General features: G+C 47.8%; 1 protein-coding gene across 19 annotated transcripts in view; it reads right to left on the bottom strand.

The window, feature by feature from the left end:
• Positions 1-12,373, bottom strand: part of RBFOX2 (RNA binding fox-1 homolog 2) — a 272,463-nt gene extending 260,090 nt beyond the window's left edge. For 7 of the 19 annotated variants that reach the window (XM_045083930.1, XM_045083935.1, XM_045083933.1 and 4 more), the window contains exon 1: positions 12,048-12,367. In XM_045083930.1, coding sequence (XP_044939865.1) covers positions 12,048-12,233 — 186 coding nt within the window. In that variant the 5' untranslated portion in view covers positions 12,234-12,367. Of the gene's footprint in view, positions 1-12,047 lie in introns of all 19 variants that reach the window. The other 12 variants (XM_045083946.1, XM_045083932.1, XM_045083934.1 and 9 more) reach the window with 6 other exon arrangements.
• Between the last annotated feature and the right edge of the window lie 583 nt (positions 12,374-12,956).

Raw genomic sequence — 12,956 nt, 5'->3', positions numbered from 1 at the left:
GTCAGGCCCTGAATAAGCACATTCTATGTATCATCTCTTTCAATTCTTACAGAATGTATTTTACAAGGGAAGAAGCTGAGGCTTAGAAAGGTTAAATAACTTCACCAAGATCATACAACTGTGATATGGAAAAGCTAAGGCTCCAACTCAGCTCTGCCTGGCCGCCTATTCTATGTTTTATAATCCTAGAGTGGGAAAAGCTTTTCTAAGCAAGGGACACACACGCGCGCGAGCGCGCATGCACAGCAGAACCAGTTCTTGAAAACATCAGGAGACCTTATTACATTAAAAAAAAAAAAATCGGGGCACCTGGGTGGCTCAGTGGGTTAAGCCTCTGCCTTTGGCTCGGGTCATGATCGGGTCATGGCTCGGGGCCCTGGGATCGAACTCTCTGCTCAGCAGGGAGCCTGCTTTTCCCCCTCTCTCTAGGCCTGCTACTCTGCCTAGTTGTGATCTCTGTCTGTCAAATAAATAAAAAAGATCTTAAAAAAAAAAATTAACTTCCGGGTATCTGGCTAGCTCTGTCAGTATGGCTTGCGACTCTTGATCTCAAGGTTGTGAGTTCGAGCAGCCCCACGTTGGGTGTAGAGATTACTTAAAAATAAGAAAATCCAAAAATAAAAAAAATAAAAATAGAAATAATTTTTTAAAAAATCTTAAAAAACAAAAATTACCTTCTGATATAGTAACTGAAAATAGCAGTGTGCAAAGGCACCAGTTTGCTGGTGTCTGTGGGAAAAAAGAATAAGATAACACAAGAAACAAAAAATTGGGGGTTAGTTGTTTAGTGAAGGGGTTCAGGGCACCTGGGGACGGATGCTTCACTAAATACATTTTATAACTGTAGGGTTGCATCTGCTTATGAAGTAATGTGTGATAGTTTCAAATTTTCAAATTTTGCTTAACTCTATTTTGTTTCAAATTTTGTTCAAGTTTTGTTTAACTCTATTCCAAAGTTATTTGATTTTTCTTTTCTCAGCAGAATGACACCTATTCTCCTTTCTCAAAGAGCCATCGATGGAACAGCCTGGGACATTGAATTACACAATTTTCTCACCTGAAACAGGATGCTGGACCAGTCAGGCGTTTCTCTTGTATTGGAACTAATACTTTTTTTTAACTGAAGTATGGCTGACAAATTGTTTAGGGTTTGTTCAGACTCTGGGATACCACGAAACCAAACAAGCATGTACTATTTACCTAAAACTAACACTGAAAAAACAATTTATCGTGAAGCTCAAATCCAATAAGGATAAATGATCCTCACAAAAGCCCAAGAAAATCAAACACAAAAGTTTCCTGAAACAGGCCAGGATTAAAAAGCAAAGGATAACACTGACTCCGAACTACTCCTAGAGAGAAAAAGAAATGCAAAGTAAGCATAAAGGAAAACTGCACATACACACAGATACTCGGGTATCTGTTAATCGCAGCATTTTTACACAGCTGACAAAAATCGCTAATGGTCTGTGATAAGCACCTTTCTGAAAGACTTCTCCTGTATGTATGCAAAATGCCAAAATTAACCAATTGATCTCCAACACTGTAAAAACACAGCCAGATCAAAGCCAAAATGTTACAGCAAAAATGGGGAATCAGATTTTTGGAATCAAAACAAGCAGCTAAGGACCTATTACACCAAGTAGAGGGACCAAAAAAATGCGTCTGTAACACATATGAGTAGCACCTGGGGCCGGGGAGGGGGCTTGCCAACAGAAACAGTTAACTTCTAAGCCCCCACACAGATCTTCTAAATATGACCAGCATCACTCAAAGTCCAGGATGATATCAAAAATCAACCAAATCAGGAGTCAGACCATGGCTTCCAGTACGAATACAACACCCAGAACACACGGTAAACCGTGCAGGTCAGGATGGCACAGGCCGACGTGTATAAAAATGGCCCCACATCCGTGACAGCTGCATCGCACCTCTCCCCATTCTTCAAGCAAGTCTGCCCTGCCTTTCTTACAGAAACACACAGGAGCGTTAAGACCAGAGGCCCGCTCTCAAAACAAGCCCTACCAACTCCCCGTAAGCCTTGCCAAAGCTCCCACTGTGAGAAGGAGCCATTGTGGAGACTTCCTGAAGTTCCAGCAAAGTCCTCAAACCCATTGTGCCGGCTAGTGACAGGGACAGTGTTCCTGCAAGTTTGTATGAGGTGCAAACCAATGAGTTTAAGCTTTGTGGGCGCTGGGAGCCACCACAAAACGTCTTCCAATTCTGCCAGGTTTTGCTTTGAAACGGCACAATCCCACAATCCCATCGCCTGGAGACCAAGAAACAGCAGGTGAAAGCTGTCAGAGCCACAGATTCAGCGCATCAGGGGACAAGACAGTCTGAGGAGGGGATAAGCGACCTCATTTGCAGACACTTTTGCAAAGGACTGGAACGGGGAGTAAGAAAAGAGGGGAGAGGGAGCTAAACAATTCCTGCTTTTTACCCAAAATTATTTTACTTTTTCTTAACCCAGAATCATGACCCACCCTCTTCAGAATGTTTGTGGCGCACCGAACTGCAGAGGGAGAAAACAAAAAGGAAAAGAAAACTTAAGGCTGTAAATGTAACTGTATAAAAACCCCCGAGAGGATGAGCTAGGAAACTAAGTTCCACGCAACAAGGACCCACTGTGCAGCTGCTTTTCTTCTGGCCTAACTGTCCAAGATAAATAGCGCAGGCTCATGAAGCCCGGCGACTTCCAGGAAAATGGAACCAAAGTCCTCCTGACTCAGGACAAACCACACACTCCTGAAATAAGTCCCTAAATGAATTCCATATAGGTCTGTTTTGGAAATCATTCTGGCGGACAGCAATTAACGCCCCCTCCTCCAAACAGCTGCCAATGTGCGAGGGAAAAGCTGCTCAAAATAAGGCAAATGGAAGAACTTCCCATGAGCCTCTGTTCCCAAAGTGTTCCAACTCAGACAGTAGCTGGAGCTCACACTCAAAGCCCAGAGTGCCCCCAACCAGGTCTGCTCTTCCTCTAGTTCCCCTAGGACAGTTTCCGCTCCCCACCTTGCAAAATCCCATCCTCGAGAGAGAACCACAGCAACCCTGCCTACCCTTCATGATAAATCATGCCTTGCCGTGATATTTACAATTAGGATCCGACAAAGTCGATTCAGCCAAAAAGAAAAATAAACAGTATGCCTCCTCGGAAACCACATGCCTGGAATGAAACATCCAATACTCAGTGCAAAGTTTCTTTTCCTCAGCAAAGGAAAAACCAAGGAACCAGCCATCCCATGGGGAAAATCCCACATACCAAGGTATTATCTGAAGACTTAGGTCCCTAAAAAACCCAAGTATTATGGCTGAACACACCCAAGCATTATGGGAAGTCTAAACTTCAAAGGCTGTTTCCACCCTTGGGAAAACGGGTTTCTAAGCAGTTACTCAACCATTATCATTTAGCAATTCAAAATTGTCATCTCCTTCATAAGCGGTATTTATCATGTGTCCCGTGCCTCGAATCCTCAGTGGAAATTTCTAGATGCCACGTATGTGCAGGACACATCAGAAGGAAGTAATATTATTACTGGTTGCTGTCTCTCTCATTCCCATCTTAGAACCTGCTTTTTTCATTCAGAACCCAAAAAGCCAAAGGCATTACAAAGTCCATCTGGCTGCCTGTAAAGGGGCCCCGATTGAAGAAGTAAGGGAAGTCTCAAGGTTAGAGAGAACAGGCTAGGATTATAGAGCAGCAGAAATCAGAAGCTGAGAGGAAGGAGGAAGGGAGAACACGGGATGGGCGGAGCGAGTCCTGTAACGCACACACACATCCATGAATCTATTTCCAAGGTTGCAGTTTAAAGGAACTCCATCAAGCTTCCTCATTTTCAAGCACATCCAAAGGGCGATCTGGAAAACAGCCTGCATTTTGTGAGGTGTCTCAGTTGGTATTTTTCTGGTGGCCACAAAAGAAGCGATAATAGCTTATGAAATTCATTCGTTGGGAAGGGAAAGGTTAAGGTCCACCGTTGATCAAATGGGCTTAGTCCCAGATGATGGTAATATCTCTGAACTGCAACACTCCAGCATCTCTCCGCAGCGCTGTAAAAGGCAGATCAACAGACTGCTCCAATGAACTGGAACAGGTTAGCTCTAATTGCTCCTTACTTGTGTGGGTCCTCTCTTCTCCTTAACCACACCATCACAAAGGCGCTTTTTACACATACACACGTGCACTCAATTAATATCTGAGCACAGGAAACTAAACATTACGTTGCCATGCCCACCCAACACATTCAACAGTTAAATTCCACCCCTGCTTCTGTTTTCAAAGACCCCGTTCTCACCTTTAACCCTGATATCAATGGAAAGATCAGGTACCATTCACAAATCCCACAGCTCCCAGTCTTCACACGAGCTGGAAAGCAGACCAAGGGCCAGACCCCCCAGGGAAAATCTGGAGAAACAATTAAAGCCATCTGCAGGCCCTACTGAGGGGCAGAGAGACAAAGTTCAATTCAACAAAAATCCTAGTTTCTTGACTACTGGGGCGCAGGCACAGTGCTAAATCCTAGGGATCCCAAAGGCTCCCTCGATCTCACTGTTTGGGCAGGGGTGGAGGGGCAGACACTGGTACTTTACCATTTGGTAAAGTAAAATGTGCTGAAACAGAGCTTTGGACACCATGTTTTAGAAACCGGCAGGATGTGGGAGGAATGGGAGCAGACACAAAAGGCATCCAGGAGTCAGTATCCCAACTGATCCTCAAGACTGAGCCTTGCAGATGAGAGACAGAGATGCTGAGGCAGGAATTTCAGGTAGAAAAGAAACAGAAACAAAGGCACAGAGGTACAAATGAGCCCACGGGGCACAGCATGCTAAGGAAACCAAAAGCCTCATACCCCAGGCTCAGAGGTGGACTGCCGAAAATTCAATGAGGCTACAAAGGCCAAAGTCAAGCCAGAAGGAGGCCAAATGAGAGAGAATGGACTTTGAAAGTCAAAGACAAACTGTCAAGTGTTTTTAAAAAGTAAGCTCTTTCAGGTGGGTGACTTAGTAGTCTGCAGGCAGGTTTGAAGAGACTGGGGACAGACAAGACAAAGGCATCCCAGCTCAATTTCCACAAACCAGAAAGAGAGCAAAAGGTGTTATCTATTCGAAGTAATATTAACTAGCGAACCTTGTAATATCTGAAACACAACCAACATTCTCACCACTCCTGCATCCCGGGTACCACCCGAACGGCCAGTGCATCTGTCATGCACATTCCCAGTGGAGATCCCATGGGTTCCACGAAAAGTCCATTGCTCAGTGCAGGCACTGTAATAACTCACTAGCTCTTTCAGTGCTTAGCAAAGAAGCAAACCTCTCCTCTTCCTCCTCCTCCTCTAACTTGAAAGCCTATTCACCTCCTCCACCCGGAGGCCGAGAACATTCAGTTCAACACACTGCTCATCTCTAGTGGTCCCCAACTCTGACACTTCATCAGTCGGAAACACATTAACCACTCCATGCTGATCAAGCAGTAAGCAGGACCTCACGGAGCGCTGTACGGCAGCCTATAAGGGAGGCAAGGAATAAACAGGTACTGCTGGGCTCCATGATAGACACTTCAGATCATCTTGGTGAGTCATCAAGCAGCTCATTAGAGTATGTATTAATTCTCCCAGTTCACAGATGTGTAATCAGGAGCTCAGATGTTAGACATCCTACCAAAGGTCATTCATCTGCTAAGTGGAGGAGCCAAGAGTCAAACCCAAAATGAGAAACTCTAAACAGTGTTTCTTTCACCACGCCACACTTGACGTATACGTGGATATCAAACATAATTACGTATGTTAAGGTTGATCGTAATAATACTAACAACATCTCCCTTTTAAAAACTAAGAGAGGGGACCCATGACGTACGGTCTCAGACCAAGGGTTCACTCAGAATAGTCATAACTAAGTGATGACAACTGGGATCTCCAAATGCTACTAAAAAAGATTACTACTGACCACTGGTGACCCCCAAAAAAGTCAGACTCAAATAATCAAAGCAACTTGGCTATACTCCAGAGAAATAGATCAAATCTTCCATACACTCTCCCCCCGGAGTCCCCACAACATCTGAAAAACTCATGGCTGATTGTTCACTTGCTCTTCTCTCTCTCTCTCTCTCTCTCACAAGTGATTTTCCAAACATCTTTACCCACCCAAATTACAGAAATATGTCCAGGATTCACATGGCAGTTCTGATCCGATTTGCCCCAATCCTGGCTCAAGCAGCTTTGCACTCCCCTCCTAACTAGATCAGCGCCAGCCAATGGGTTTATTCAAGCTGATCTGTGATGGATTAGATAATGAAACCTTAGCCATGTAAGCCGCCTGCTTGTACTGGGGCTGGAGGGGAGAAGAATAAGAAATTCAATACTCCTAGGGGCCACCTAAAACGCCAAACGCACTCCCTGGCCCCCGCTCCAGCTGCGCACTCCTCCAATTACTGTCATTTCCTTCCCATCATCCCCGACGCTCTTCCCTTCCATCTCTGAAGGGAGTGCACACAGGCACCAGAAAAAAGGCGTTTACTATGCTCTATAAATGCAGATCAACAAAAATTCAAGCAAAGCCACTCACTAAAATGACTGCCTTTACTGTCGTACAAATTGTGAAAACCTGGCATCAAAACTGATGGCCTGAGAGAGGGCAGACCGGAGCTGCACGGGCAACACTCTGGTTTACACGCAGCAGAAGAGCGAGCGTCCTTCTCCCCAGTCCTGTAATCTTGAGGCCTGTCTGCACCAGTCTGTTTTATACCAAAATTAAAGTTAAATCTCCGGTTAGCTTCTGTTGTGTTCACATGTCAGTGTGCGAGAGAAAAACATGACAAGGTGACTAGAAAACAGGGAGCGGGAGTTGGGAGACAAATTCAACTCAGGCTAGTCTCGTGAGTCACCCTAAAGAATAGACCTACTTTGAATTCAGATCCGTCCTCCTCCTTCTCAAAGACATTCCGAGTGTTACATTCACAGGCTTTCCTTGTGAGGCTTGAAAAAAATTAGTAATTTTTAAAGTGACTGTGCCTCAGTTTCTCCATCTACACTGTTTACAGCTCTGGTAGCATTGTAGGTTGAACGTCCGTCTCCCCACGAAATTAGTATGTTGAAGCCCAGCCCATAAGGCGATGGTACTTGGGGGAGGGAGGCTTTGGGAGGTGATGAGGTTTAGTGTAGGTCTATGGGTGGGACCCCCATGATGGGATTAGTTCCCTTCTAAGAAGAGGCAGAGAGAGATCTCTCTCTGTCCAGGAGCACACACTGAGAAAAGGCTACGTGAACACAGTGAGAAGCCAGAAAGAGAACTCCTCAGCAGAAACCGAATCTGCCAGCGCCTTGATCTTGGGACTTGTAGCCTCGAGAATTGTGAGAAATAAATTTCTGTTGTTTAAGCCACCCGGTCTTTGGTATTTTGTTATGATGCACTAGGAGACTAAGACAACTAAGAAACAAAAAACTCCCTAATTTTTATGAGACATCATTCATGAAATTACTAGGAAGGAAAGCACAATATTTGTATAGCTCTACTCAAATAGTAGCACCATGTCCAGCATCAGTACCAAACACCCAAACGAGAATCCAAAGAGACGTGCACCTAAGAGGAAAGAAACCCGGAAACTAGCAAATGAAAAGATAAACTATTTCAAGAACTGTAGCATACGCACAGAAATCACAGGCTACGTGGAACCTCTGCCCTAAGACCAGGAAGAAAGCTTTCCTACTACCAGAATAACAACTGCCGAACCCACTTCACTAAACTGGATTTACGACTCGATGGTCAGAAGCAGTTAGCTGGCCGTATAATAATCACATACCAACACCTCGCTGCCGTAAAGGATTTTGCTGAAAGCTCTAAGTCATAATTAAGGTGCACCTTGCTTTATTTAAATAGCAGCTAAGTTCCTAGAAAGTTGCACAAAAACTGAATTTTTGATCATCAAATTGTTTACATTCACTAGAAGAGCTGACCAAAGGAAACTGACTCCCCAGGATGTTTTATAAAACCCAGGTTCCACACATATCAGACTTGCTTACAGTGAAATGAACCGCCCACACCTATACATGTAACTCATTCCACTTTTCACCAGGTTAGCATTTCCAGCACCCTCTTTGACAACTAACTACACTTCTCAAACCATACTTCAATTTGCAGGTTGAATTTGCTCTTCCCTCCTCCCCCGCTCAGTGTTCTCTATTGTATACTGTTTCCAGGGCTGTGCTAATACTCTTCTGTCCACATGAAGCGAACGGCACAATCCTTCCTCTCACTCCTCTACGGTTCCTTCTTGGCCGAAGAATTGTCAGAGAAGCACCACAGACTCTCTCGTGTCCTCTATGCCCACTTTGGGAAATAATGATTTACTCCAAAAGCTTCCTGACTATAACTCAACAGGGTTCAGCTTTGGAATCTACAGCTTTGAGCTGTACTTCCATTTAATGGGCAGCCTTGGGAAATTAACCCCAGTAAAGGACTTCTGTCTGTTAAAAAAAAAAAAAAAAAAAAAAAGTTAATCCTCTGACTCAGAAGATTGAGGAATTTTCAGAAACAAACTCTCACCCCTAAATTTCTTAATTTTTTCCAACCCCTTAATCATTTGTAAAAAGTAAATTTCAACTTCACAGGCAGTGTGCGTTTATTTTGTACCCAACACTGTCAGGTATTACAAAGGAGAGAACAAAGAGAATATAGTGTCTGTCTTCTAGAAGCTTACAGTCTCACTAGGGAAACATGAATAAAACAAGGAACAACACAAGATGATGTACAATTCAGCATCCGTATAAGAGGAGAGTCTGAATGGTGTGAAAGTTGTCAGGGAAGGCTTCCTAGAAGGAGCTATGACCTCAGAAAAGCTCCATTTGTATTAAGCTATATAAGGAAAACAAACAAACGTGCTTTAAGACCAACCCATATACTAAAAAAGTTGGCTACTCCAGACTGTTTAAGTGCCTACTCGCACAGCACAGCGCCCATGGGCATTTCGACATTGCCACAATCATCTGCCTCGCTGCCGCTCCTTCTGCTCCAGCTGCACGGGCCTGTGCTCTCAGACACATCAAGTATACCTCTTTGTCAATGCCTCCGCTCCCACAGTTCCTCCACCTGAACCCCTTTCCCTCAAATATCTGAATGGTCCATTCCCTCCCTTCACTTCATTCTAAGGTCATCCATCAGAGAGGTCTTTCCTAACCATCTTCTTCACTCTCCATCTCCCTCCCTGCTTTATTTTGCTTCTTGGCACTCACCACCCCTTAATAACAGTTGTTGATTTGTTTACTGTTTCTTTCTATGAGATTATTAGTTACATGAGAGCTGAGTCTTTGTTTTATATATGGCCATGTCTCCTACACTGTGAAACAGAGCCTGGCACATAGCAGCTGCTCAATAAACATTAGTTAAATGACTATTAACTATCCTACCATTGTTGTCAAAATGATATAGCAAAGTACTCGAGGTGTGGGTCACCCAGCATTAAATTTTATCTTTTCGGGAGAATTACTTCTCTTTTACTCAGATCATACCACAAATGTCAACCTTGCCTAAAGCCTTCCTTGACCATTTCAGCAGGAACGATCATCTCCTTCTTCTGGACCCACTGGCACAAATCCTTGGCGTACTTTGGCTCTAAATTATGCAGTGACTTGTGACATGCAACCACCCCATGGTATCTCTGCTCCTGTTCTCTGGAACTTTCTCTCTCACACAGATACACACACACGTGTGCATGCGCGCGCGTACACACACACACACACACACACAAAACCACACATACAGAAGTGCATGCTCTTTTTTAAATTTTTCACCATTTTTGTCTCTCCACCCAGACTGGAAACACCAGGCACCTTAAGGTCAGTGAACTTCTTATATTTTCTAGGTGATTTAGAAGTCCTCCTATACAAACCCTTTATTTTACAACTAAGGAATCAGAGGCCCCAAAAGAACAGATTTTCTCAGAAGCTTACAGCTAGTTGAAGGCAGGGGGCTAGATCAATGATGATTTGAGTACCCGTGTGACACGGGGTGTCAGAACTACAGCAATGAGAACACATGACCTGAAAAATAAATAAAGATCCACACATACAGAGAATGAGAAGAAGATTCTCTGTGGGATAGTTCTGCACCCAAAGGGCCTAATCCACTCCTTCCTCTGCATACTCCAAAGTCCCTAAACACTGCTCCATTTCCAAATACTACTATCCTTGGCCAATTTGAAGGCAACAGCAAATAATGGGCCCCAGGAGGAAAGGAGAGGGAAGAGAGGGGGGGTGTCTGTTAACCATGACTGACAGAAACAATGAATGAACACAGACATACACAGATTTACCCACGCACCAAACAGTGCTCACCAGCACCTACATCCAGTCACCTCTTCTGATCAGCCGATGTTAACCCACATCACCCTAAGTCTCCCCATGTTCCTCAGTATTTTTTCCATGGCCCTGAGCTTTTAATTCTCACAATCACTCTGCCTGACAAGAGTTCTGATGGAGGACAAGAGCAGGCAAACAGAACAAAAGAATTCAAAAATAAACAGCAAGAGGGTCACTTTACCCAAATCAACACAAGTAACTGAGTGGCCTCTGCAAAGGAGACCCAAAAGCGCACAGCAAACATGCCACGCTTAAATACAGCTCCGTCTCTAACACAGGAAGTCAGGCAGAGCCTTGAAAAGCTGGGAGCGGAGCACAGGAAGTCTTTTAGCACTGCAGGGATTTCCAAGAGTGGTGTAATGGAGAGAGCACAGGAATAGGAATTAGAAGACTAGGCTTCTAGTTCTAGTTTTGCTACCAGCTAACTGGGTGGCCTTAGGCAAGTCACTAGTCTTCTCTGGACTTTTGAGTCCTCATCTACAAAATGTGGAGGTTAAAACATTTAGAGACTTGAATCCCTTCCCAAAAAAGAAAAAACGAAAAACAAAACAAACAAACAAACAAAACCCAAAAAGATGAAAGCTACTGACTTCCCCACCAACACCAAAAGTGCATGTAAACTACCCAACGTAAGAGTCTTCAAGCCTATCCGGGTGAAGAACCCCTGGAAAAGATGATGTCTCTGGTCCCCTCTATCTCTAACATTCCATGATTCTAAGAGAATTAGGCAGGTCTCTAAACAATTGCTCCACCATTTCACAGCAACTCTTCTCCCAACGGAGACCAAATCCTAAAAGGTCCGAAGGTTTGCGCTCTTCTTTCAACTACAAAGCCAACTGACATCATCACTACCTTTCCCATTCCCTACCCAAAACAACCAGCTTATCCTTGAGTCCACAACTCAGAATCCAGTCTCCCAACAGCCCCAGAAATTTTCTTTTATACCCCAGGACAGTAAAGAGCTGGTCGGCATCCTCCACCGCGTAAGAAGCAACTGGCAAAAGAAGGAGGGGCACGTCCTGTGTCTCTCTCGAGACTCATTAGCATTGCTCCACAAACTTAATGAGACCGAGCACCACGGTGTCCCCACACCACTACCGAACTCCTGGTACTTCTCACACTCCTTGTGTAACTGATTGAACCCACAAGCTAAGCCACATCCCCTTTGGGCTCTCGAGGAGTTTTCTCGCTTTTCACTCTCTCCCTTATAACACCGCTCCCCTGCCCCATCGCCGCGTGTGTCTAGAGCTGCCAAAACGGTGTGATTCAAGTCTCCACCACTCCCCCCCACCCCCGCCCCTCGCCCCGTCCTCGACTCAGTGCAGCGGCTCTCTGGGCAACAGACCCAGATCTCCCGGCTTCCACTCCACCCCAAAGAACTAAGGAAGGGTCTGAAGAAAAGGAACCCGCCTCAACCATGTTCGATTTCCCCACCAAAACCTATTCACGCGTCGAGCCCCTCGCACCCCGAGGAATCGGGACGCTCTCGGGCACCCAGGGATCCTCCTGCACTCTTCGCCTCCAAGCCCGGGGAGCCCGCCCCACCTTCCCCACCAGGCCCCGACCGGCCCCCTCCCACCTCCAAGCCAGGACCCCCGGAGGCCCTCCCCCTCCCGGCCCCGGTACCCCCGCCGCCCTCGCGGCCCCCGCGCCGCACCCCCGCCGTAACGGGGCGCCGTCCCGCGCGGTCACCTGCATCCCGCCGCCGCCGTCGGCCGCCGCCTCCTCCGTGCGCGGCCGCTTGCTCAGGCCGGGCTCGGCTCCGTCTCCTCCCCCTCCGGGCACCGGCAGCTCCAGCTCCGACTCCCGCTTCATCCCCCGGGCAGCGGCGCCGGGCCCGAGCTGAGGCGGCTGCTGCGGCTGGGCGCCTTCCGCCATCCGCCCGCGCCCCCCTCGCCTCCGGGAGCCGGGCGACCCGCGACAGGCCACCTCCCCCTGGGCCTCGGCCCCGACTGTCGCGACAGGCGGGCGCGCGCCTGCCCCTGCCCCCGCCCCCGCGTGCGTGCGTGCGTGCGCGCGCGCGGGCCCGGCGCCCCTCGGCGGCTGGCGGTGGCCGCTCGCCGCGCGCCGGCGGCTCGCTCGCGGCGGCCGGCGGGTCGCGACGGGCACTCGCTCGCGCCCCCACGCGCACACGCGACCCCGGCCCGGCCCGGCCCGGCCCGCCGCGCGCCCCGCCTCTCGCACTCACGGAGCTCGCCCGCCGGCCCGCGCTCGCTCCTTCACACTGTCCCTCGCCACACGCCGGGCCGAGGGAGGAAGGGGGCGGTCCGGGCTCCCGAGGCGTGGGGAGGGCTGTTTGTTTGGGGGGTGGGGAGGAGGGGCCCGGGGCCGGAACGAGCTGACTGGCCGGGAGCCTCCGACCCGCCACTGTGGCAGCCCCGGGAAGGCGGGCGGAGAGAAAGGAGGAGGGAGGGACCGGGATCTGGGACTCCAGCCCGCGCGGGAGGCCGTGGCGGGGCGGGGGCGGGGGCGGGGCCAGCGCCCCTCGGCAATCTCCGCCGCCTCCGCTCCGGGCGTCCGAGGGAGGCCGGGAAGAGATCGGGGGAGTTCGGGAATCTCCGGCCCGGCCGAAGGCTTGTCCTGGAGGCGCCGCGCCGCCGG

Source organism: Mustela putorius, unplaced genomic scaffold (assembly GCF_011764305.1).
Source record: "Mustela putorius furo isolate JIRA1106 unplaced genomic scaffold, ASM1176430v1.1 tig00000738_pilon_pilon_pilon, whole genome shotgun sequence".
NCBI classification, from domain to species: Eukaryota; Metazoa; Chordata; class Mammalia; order Carnivora; family Mustelidae; genus Mustela; species Mustela putorius.
The sequence above is the reverse complement of the archived record's forward strand: the minus strand, read 5'-3'. Positions and strand labels throughout refer to the sequence as shown.